The 9,786-nt window shown below is 41.2% G+C and overlaps 2 protein-coding genes across 2 annotated transcripts; one reads left to right on the forward strand and one right to left on the reverse strand.

The window, feature by feature from the left end:
- Positions 1-680: 680 nt before the first annotated feature.
- RBM48 (RNA binding motif protein 48) lies at positions 681-3,615 on the forward strand (the record flags this gene model as incomplete). Its single annotated transcript, XM_009871955.1, has 4 exons — positions 681-871; positions 990-1,135; positions 2,017-2,546; positions 3,529-3,615. Coding segments are annotated over 4 exons (954 nt in total), but the record flags the coding sequence as incomplete, so codon positions are not given.
- A 303-nt stretch (positions 3,616-3,918) lies between these two features.
- EFCAB1 (EF-hand calcium binding domain 1) lies at positions 3,919-8,493 on the reverse strand (the record flags this gene model as incomplete). Its single annotated transcript, XM_009871956.1, has 4 exons — positions 3,919-4,044; positions 5,048-5,152; positions 6,674-6,825; positions 8,389-8,493. Coding segments are annotated over 4 exons (488 nt in total), but the record flags the coding sequence as incomplete, so codon positions are not given.
- Positions 8,494-9,786: the final 1,293 nt, after the last annotated feature.

The following is a 9,786-nucleotide window of genomic DNA, read 5'->3' on the forward strand; positions in this document are numbered from 1 at the left end:
GAGCTCCCTTCCAACCCCAGCATCCTGTGATCCTGTGATCTGCATCCATCCTGGTTCTGGGTGCCTTTTGTTTTTTTTTCTAATGTTTCATCTTATGGCTTAGCTACCTGTTGCATGCAGTGAGCTGCCACAGAACTTCCCTTAGCGTCTCTGTGATGTGACAGTCACTACACCAAGCAGAGAAGTGTGGCTTGTTTTGTTTTTCAGCCTGCTGGGGGAAGACCATGTTTGCCTGAGCATTCTTACTTGTATCTGCCTAAGAGCATGTGCTGTCTGATGGCTGGAGCAAGGAGATGCCTTTGCACACATGTGGTCTGCCCCAGAGAATTGTGCTACTTGGTTTTGTGCTGTTCTTTCTTTTTCCTCCTTGAATTCTATGTGTGTGACCTCTGCCTGTGAACAAGAAGGCTTTACTGCGTTTTCTTTTTTTCAATGGTGCCCTGTATTAACAGGTTACTAGTCAGTCTTGCAAGGAAATTGACCAAAGACTTGGAGATTTTACTCAGCCAGTGGCTGTACCCTGACCTTGTGCAGAAGAGTCAAAATAGAATACAGAAGGATTTTCAGCGTCCTGAGAGGATTTGAGGAACAACAGAAAATGTAGAGAAAATTCCTTGCTTTTGCAGTAAAGTAAGAAAGTGAACACTTTAGAATATTTTTTTTTTTTTCTCCCCCCCCAGGTCTATACAATCAACTTGGAATCTCGTTATTTGCTAATACAAGGAGTTCCTGCATTAGGCGTTATGAAGGAGTTAGTTGAACAATTTGCGTTATATGGTGCCATTGAAGAGTATCATGCTCTAGATGAATATCCCGCAGAGCAATTTACTGAAGTTTATCTTATAAAATTCCAAAAACTGCAATGTGCAAGGTATGAGATGGGGCAATATCTGCCTCTTGTCTTAATCTTTTACACCTTCTTTTTTTACAACCTGCTAAGTCTCTGAAGTGAAATCCTCAGTTTTTCCAATACAATTTAATTCTTTCAGGGTGGCCAAAAAAAAAATGGATGAGCGGAGTTTCTTTGGTAGTTTGCTGCATGTGTGCTATGCTCCAGAATTTGAAACCGTCCAAGAAACGAGGGAGAAGTTGCAGGATAGAAGAAAGTACATAGCAAAAGCAACAAATCAAAGAGGTTTGTAATTAAATGTTCTGTAGAATCTTAATGTCCCACTTAAGGGGTGTGTAGCGTTTTGGTTTTGAAAGATACATTTTACGTATATTTGCAGCAGAAAGGAGACATCTATCAATATTTAGAGTTGTTTTTTCAAAACAGCTTTTTGGTTAAGACTAAAATAAAGAATGCTTAAACAGTTAAGTATTTCCTTTTTCTTTTCAAAATGTGATCAGAAATTTCAAGCACTGGCAGGAATTTTTGGATCATCATAAGCTTGTTCCAGCTTGTTCAGGCATGCACAAAGGGACAGTTTTGTAAGGAAGGTGCCTATACCAGAACCTTCAACAAAAAATTTCTCCAGCCTACATACGGGCACTGGAGGAATGCTGAGAATAGACTGGATTTACAAAGGCTGCCCTACTGCTGAGTTCCCAGGCAGGCAGCAGTGGAGCCTGGGCAAGCTGAGAAATAAGCAAATTGCTAAGCAGAGGCTTCTTTCTTGCGCTTACGTGCTTTCATGCCATTTTTCATTGCATGAGGATATTTAAAGGCAGTAAAATCACTGCTTTTAACATCAAAACACTTGTGTTTTCAATGTTGCAAGACAGCCTCTCCTTGAGGTCATAGCTGGAGGTAAAAGTCATTGACTGGAAACATGGGAAATATTTCCCTTGTGTTCTCAAAGCTGCTGAAACACTGCTCAGGCGTTCCTCACAACCCAGCAGAGCGACTAGGCTGAAAGGCTAGTCTGAAAAGTGCTGCTTAGGAGAAAAGAATCAGGAAGGTGGCTGGGAATGCAGCGTCCCTGGTATTGCTTCTGTGACTGTATTAAATGATTTTTATGTGTTAGAATTAATAATGACATGAAATAGTGAAGCTATTTTTTTGTTGTTTCAAAGATTGCTTTGTATTAAAAAAAGTAGAGGAGCCTAAGAAGACAATCTCAAAGAACTCCGAGCCTGATCGTCTGTGGAGTACATCGGGATCACGTGCAGCCAGCTCCTGGGACCTGTCCTGCTTTACAAGTTCTCCCGGCGCATCCCATAACACAGGGCATCCCTCTGGGAGTCCTTATCAGAACCTGCTGACATTTCCCCCTAACAGTGGTGCTGAAACTTCTGGGTACTTTGGTCAAAACGCGTCCCTAACTCCAAGTGGGCATCCAGGAGGACATGGTCCACCGACTTCCTTAATGCGGCAAAGAACGGTGCCGATTGATAACGGAGTCGATAGGTTTATGCCTCGTACAACTCACCTGCAAGAACGTAAGAGGAAGAGAGAAGAAAGCAACAAATTTTCTCTCATTGGAACAAGTGTGGACAATACCGAAGTCATTATTGGTCCACAGCTTCCAGAAATACCCAAAGTAGATTTGGATGATGATTCATTGAATACTTCAGCTACGTTAATTAGAAATAAACTGAAAGAGGTATGGATTCTGAAAGTTTTGACATTTTCATTTTCAGGCATGTATATTATGTGCTTGTTGTCCATAAAAATTGACCCCAAGATAACTTGATTCAACATTTACTCAGTATCATCAGTTTATTTGCCTCCGAAAGCCAGTGTTCTTAGTTCGTAACTCTTCCAGGCAGTACTACAGGCCATTCTGCTCCATAGCTCTTGCACTGCACTTCAGAAAATACAAATGTCAGTGCATGGTCCTAAATGATTTTCTAGTAAACGGCACTTCTTCCACACCAGGGGACATGGTGACTTTGGAGGTAGTCGTGGTGACTCCCGCGTAGTACTTGTATCTGGTTTCTGATTGAAAGGGAGTGGAAAATAGTAAAGTCAGTAGAATTTTGCTCCAACACTTCTTATGGCATTAAAAAATGTTCATAAGCGCACATTCTATGTCTTTAAGCTAGATAACCTTTTATAGAAGATACTAATCAATTTAGCAGGTCAAACACTCCTGATACAATTTTTTTTTTTAAAATCAAGATATGAAAAAGCTCCCTTGAAAGAGCTTACCTCCAGTCAAATTGATAAAGAAGCACCCCTTATTAAAGGCATTTCGAAAATGTGCGTCAAAACACACATTTTCCCTTTTGCGTCCCTTCCTGGAAAACCTCAGTTTAAAAAGCATACTAAACCTTGCTTTGAGAGGTCATAAGATGTGTAACACGCTGCCCTGAGTGTCTGAAATCAGTTTGTGTGGTTAAAATACAAAAATGGTACCGGTAACACTTCTGCTTTTTAAGTTTCAACTGTCTTTTGTTTAATGCTGCTTTTGGGTGTTATTTTTTCCCTTTTTCTGCAGAAAAATTCAATACAAATGTGATTATAGCAATACAGCCCTCCCAGCATTCAAATGTTGGAGACGTGGCCTTACTCTAAAACTAGCATTAGTAAAGGAGTGGTTACAGTTTACTAACTTGTTTTTATTTCCCCCCCCTCTGATGTAGGTAGCAAATTCTGTTTCAAGACCATCTGTGGAAAAGCCAGAGAGTAGCTCAGCCAAACCACTTGTAAAGCAGAGAAGAAGAATATAGATACTGCTGGCAGCATCTTCCAACAGTCCTTGTTAAAAGGATGTAGTTTAAAATACTTATGTTAAAAACTAAACATAGTTCATATTGTATTTGCAAGCATTCCCTGTTAAAAATTGTGTCAATTTGTTTCTTGGAATGAACAAAGCCGTACAATATATTATTGTTACAGTCTTTTTCTGTGTATCTTATACTATAACATATTTCATAACTCAACTGAAGAATTGTATTTAGGTAGAGTAATAGGAGTAGATTCTATTTATTTAGCAGCTTTTACAGTAAAGGAATACTGAAACAGTAACAGTTTCAAGCTGCTCCTGTCTTTACTATGCCATGAAGAATGGTGAAGAAAAAACTCTTACAAGAGTATTCCACTTGGAAAGATGGTTTACGAGCTTCTTGGAAAGTTTTCTCTTCAAATGCCATTCTGCTCTGATAAAAAAAGCAAACCATACAACAGAAAACAAACAAACAGAAGTTAATTTTCAATTAACTAAAGGATTTAAATTTAATTGGAAGAGATGCCAAACTGCAACGTCTCAGCAGTGACAGTCCAGACACGTAGGCTACCTCTTGCTTTACAGCTTGGAAAATGTCAGTTCCACAGCATTCATGTCATCACCGAGAGACCCACCAGAACATCTGAAGTTATAACTGACAGGGAAATTCCAATTGTAAGCGCTCAGCAGCAGCAACCACACGTGCCCAAGAAAGGAGCTGGCCCAGAGGACAAGAAGCCCCAGCTGTACGAAGGCACAACTTTCAGTACTTAAAAGTGGTGTGTGGTTCAAATAGAATAATGATATTGGATTGGAAAAAACCCTAGATCTCATAGAGCAGAAACACTCTCCCCAGTTGAACTTAATGCTAAAGAGAAGAGTATGTTCTAAATCACCGTCTTCCAAAAAAATAAAAGATCTGAATCAAATTATTATTGCTAACATATAAAATGCATTCAGATGCAATTAAAAACTGTAGTGCCATACTCTGACACAAAAACCACTCCAGGTAATTTTTTCAGGAAGTTACCAGCCTCTCCCAAAAGAGGCTGTAAGTGAAGCGATGCCAGTGGCACCCAAGAAAAAAAAAAGTTGTATTCCTGGAGCGCTTTCAGATAAACCATTCAAGAGAACAGTCTCAGTTTCTTAGTCTGTGAGGGTGCTCCTTGAGGATGACTTATGACATTGCTGCCCCAGGGCAGACAAACCCTGAGTAACGGCACGCTGTTGTATTCTCTGGTACCAGAGTTGGACTGTGCAAGGTCAGAGCGGTGCTGTGCGGGGTGGGGCTGAATCCAGCACACGCGTATCTCAACTGACGCGTCTGTCAGCTGACTGCAGCAGCCCCCACGTAACGACAGGCACTACCGTGCTACAGACACCTCGATACCAACAGTACGGAAAGTATTGCACTTCTTTTTTTAAACTCGATCTACCTTTATGTCTGGCAAACATGGTCCAAAGGCTTCTAAGAGAAGATTTTCATCTCTGACTGCTTTTTCAAAGTCCATAAAAGAAAGCTTGCCATCATGATCATAGTCCTACAAAAGAAAGGGAACTATTCAGCAAAGGTTGATTACTTGGAGTAATCTTATTTTTGTTTAATAGGTGTTTCATTGACATGGATGCTATTTTTAGTTTGTTTGTATGCAAAAATCATCTTTGGGCTGTCAGTCTCTGCTCAGACAAGATGCGTATCATTTACTTCTCCCTAAGGCATAAAGGGTGGTGTAAGCTCCGCTACCTCAGGCAGCGTTGCTAATGGGATTCCAGAGAAGGCAAAACTTTAACATGAGAGGAGGCTGAGCTGCGAATTGCATGGACAAATCTCAAGCACAACTGCACCAAAATGAATTATCAGGAACTAAGGGTAAGATGGACCTTTCAGCTGAGGGTGTGAAAAAAAGAGACGAGTCTGAAAAACAGAAAAAGATTATGTTAAATAAAAACAGTTGGGATTCAAGATGAGGTTTTAAGTGAGATTTTCTGACCACTACCATGGGAAGGGAGGTTTTATTTCTTGATTTGATAAAAATGTTGAAGCACAGTCCCTGGCTGATCTGGATATCCTAGAGTAATCAAGGTAGGAAACATTGTAGATTAATAACCTTGAGATGAATATATAAATTGGATAAAGACATTTCATGATCATTTGATACAAGCACAGATGTACTTAATAAAGCTACTGCAGGTAATAGGATTGGATCAGTGGATTGGGTTGGAAGGGGCCTCAAAGATCATCGAGTTCCAAGCCCCCTGCCATGGCAGGGACATCTCCCACTAGATCAGGCTGCTCAAGGCTCCATCCAGCCTGGCCTTGACCCTCCCAGGGATGGAGCATCCACAGCCTCCCTGGGCAACCTGTGCCAGGGTCTCACCACCCGCAGGGTGAAGAACTTCTTCCTTCGATCTAGTCTAAACCTGCACTCTTCCAGCTTCCACCCATTACCCCTCGGCCTGTCAAAAGTGCCTCCCCAGCCTTCTTGTAGCCCCTTCAGGCACTGGCAGGCCACTAGAAGGGCTCCCCGGAGCCCTCTCCAGGCTGAACAACCCCAACTCTCTCCATGAGCTGCTCCATGATCTTGCCAGGCAAACATGAGCATGACTGGCATGTAGTTCCCTGGCTCTTCCTTTTTTCCCTTTTTTTTAAAAAAAATGAGGGGTTTTAGCCCTTTTTGCAAAAAGCAAAAAAGGAAGACCTAGGGAACTCAGATGCCTAACACTGGAATAAACGCACTTTACACTTTTGAATTTTCCACTTTTGACTGGGCTTTTGTTTTGACTGGCTGTGCACATATACACATGCTAGATTATACTTAAAGTCTGTAATACATTCAGATAATAACAATTTCATTTGAGTATACTAGGCTGAGACGCATTAGATCTGGATTACATTTCTGGCTCTCCTTGGGGGACTTGTATATCTCAAGTATGTAACTGACTCTGTGGCTCAGAATCCCACTAAATCAGACGCAGTATTTTGTTACTTCACAGGAAGGTTTCAAAGTTCAGTTAACGAATGTTCGAAAGACACTCAAGTATCACAAGGAGTAAGTACTTGCCATTTTCTTCAGTGCTATGTCGACCAAGTCCTTAATTCCTTCATCAGGATCTTCTTCTGGTGGTTGTTGGATAAGGCTGTTTTTCAGCATTCGAAACATTTCCTCTCTTGAAATATATCCATCACCATTCAGATCGTAAACCTCAAAACAATCTTTTTGAAAGATAAATCAATTGAAAGTTCATACAAAGTCTGTCACACACTATTAAAAGCTGTCTGTTACCTATAGACAGAAAATGTGAATGGCATGTTGTACAGCATATTTATCGAGCTACATTCCTTATATATAATATTCATATATGGAGTATATTGTCACATTTTGATACATGTATCAGTCAACTATTGCCTATTGACCCTTTTTAGTTAAAATTATTTCTGCTCAAATAAATAATCTTCAGTTCACAGAAACCATACTAACTTATGGATATTAAACTTCTCTAAAATTGTCTATTCAGAATATAAACAAGGTTTTGGGTTCGAAGCCCAATTTCCCACAGTGAGTACCAGCTGTCTATGTCAGAATGACTTTGCACCCACAAAACACATCCTCATAATTTCAGAATAAGGGTTGGAAAAGTAAAGGAAAAGGAAGAATGAGTGGTTCTAGCATGGAAAAGACAACTGAAGTATCCCTTAATGCAGAGACAAAATCCACATAAGAATACATATCTGCCTAATTCCTCTTCTGATTGTTTCTAGCTGCCCAGAATCAGAAATCTACAACCATAATAAACTTTGCTATCCTTCACAAAACTCGTTTAAACAAACAAGCAAAACTTCAGCCTTTAGTTCTGGAACACAGGAGGGTGTTTTTTTCCTGACAAAGACAATGTCTACAGGGAAAAGCTGCTGGCATACACTTAGGACAGACACCGCTGTGTATCCTCGAGCGCTTACAGCAGGGCTGCAGAAGTCACTGCTCGCAGCGGTACTGACACGCCCGATTACGCCCTGGGCACAAGCCCTAGTGCTGTGTCACTCCAGGCCACTTTCCGGATGAATTTACACAGCGCATTAGGGATGGCTGATGCTACAACCTGGGAACTAGGGAAGAAACACGCTTTCATTCTCCTTTCCCTATTACTCTTTTTTTTTCCTCCACATGCTCTATTTTATTCTATTTCCCTGCTTCTTAAAAATTCTGGAGTTCTTGCTATTTCTTCTCCTCTATCCTTCTCCATCATTAGTAAGGAGGGTCTCATGACCCTCTTAAAAATAGACTTAGTTTTTCCATCTATGCTTCCAAGATGATGAATGGCTGGAATTAATGCAACTGCTGCCCTGTCCCTCTTGTGCCAGTAAATCAATGTTGCCACAGGGCATGGCTGGCTTGAGACTGTTATGTTGCCAAAATCACCCCTGAGCTACATCTGCTTCTTTCTAATTTTGTGTGTGAATAAAAACAAATATATTCTGTCAAAACTTTATAATGTAGAACAAGGTTCAGTCTAAATGCTGGATTTGTAAGCAGCAAAATAAGGTGGCAGCTCTAAGGGCACAGAAAAAACCTCTGTCTCAGAGAAGCCATTTCAGAACTTGTTTCTCTGCATTAAACTATACAGAAGAAAGCTCTTCAGTTACCAAATACTTTGTAAGAGTAAGTCCTAAATGATAACAAACCTTGTAAGAGTAAGTCCTAAACGATAACAAAAGTGTAATTTAGTAGCCATGAATTCAATGATTACTATTGAATACTAGCATACAGCCAAATCTTACATTTAATCTTTTCTTCAAGTGTCCCCCGGAGAAGTATGGCTAGTCCTTCCACCCACTCCACCACACCGATGCTGCTATTGTTGTCTTTATCAAAAGTGCGGAACACTGGGAAGCATATTAGATAACATTCTAAATTTACATAATAGGAAAACACAAATAAAGGAATATTTTCTTAAACTCAATGAAAGTATAAACACATATTTTTTCTGAAGATGTTTCGCTGCTTTCACCAAGGTATGAATACCCTTCCTGAATCTTTCTAAGGGGAATTTCGCCCCTCTGTTTACTGATCTTCCACTCCAGAATCCTGCTGGGATAAGGTATTTTGTTTGATCTGTTGCTTTCCTGACTTAAACAACTACAGGATGTATGCCTCCATGCAGGTGTAAACCACATAAACCAATACCCCTTACACCTAGGCATATCTGCATACAGAAGAACATTTTAACGAGGTTTTTGACTCAGGAAACCTTCGAAAAAGTAATCCCAGACAGAATACAGAAATATTTTTCATGTAACAAAATACTTTTTTCTTCTCCTTTCCCTGAAGTAGGAAACTCTCAGCCTTGCACCATCACTATTCATACAGCCTGTAATATAGTACTTCAATATATAATTCAAAGCATCAACAAACATCTATAATAAATCATATTTCACAATGTTCATGAGTAGGTGAGGTACAGCGACACCTCTACATGCAGAGCTAAGCACTTTGGAACTGGTGAAAACAGGTTTGCTTTTGCAAACTGAAATCAGCTCCCTTGTATGTAATCATTAAAACAATATTTAAGGATGTGTCCCTGTCCTTCCTGCAACCTCCGAGCCTGAACCAGGCTGTAGCCACCAGCAGCGGGGACTGCAGCTCCCGTGGGAACCTTGACAAGGGAGGCAAGTGACACCGGGCTGGCCTCTGACAGCGACCGGCACAGAAAGGGCGTCAGGACGGTGCAACAGCTGCCCCTCAGGCTGCTCTCCCTCGTACGACGCCGTCAGCTATCCTGAACTAAGGGAAAACTGTTCTGCACAGACAAAAAAAAAAGGCAAAGATACACTTTACTGTGTGGGAATCCTGCTGGACACACAGGGGAAAAATACGACCAGGTTTTGGTAAAACAAACTGTTGTGATATGTGAGGACCTTGCTGGACACCTGGAAGATAAAACTGGACTAGGCTGGGGTAAAACCAAGCTGCTGCGAACAAGCCGCGCAGGATAGCGCAGGATAACGGTTGAGGAATGCACCAGAAAGATCAGGCTGGGAAACGGCGTGGAAGCGTGTGGGAACAGACGTGACCGAGACAGTCGCAAGGACGAGCGTATCAGGAACACCATGAGTAACCCTGCTGGGCTCTGCGGTTCAGGGACAGCAAACTGCGGGTACGCGGCTCTCGGGGCCTCA

Source organism: Apaloderma vittatum, unplaced genomic scaffold (genome assembly GCF_000703405.1).
Source record: "Apaloderma vittatum isolate BGI_N311 unplaced genomic scaffold, ASM70340v1 scaffold42676, whole genome shotgun sequence".
In the NCBI taxonomy this organism is placed as follows: Eukaryota; Metazoa; Chordata; class Aves; order Trogoniformes; family Trogonidae; genus Apaloderma; species Apaloderma vittatum.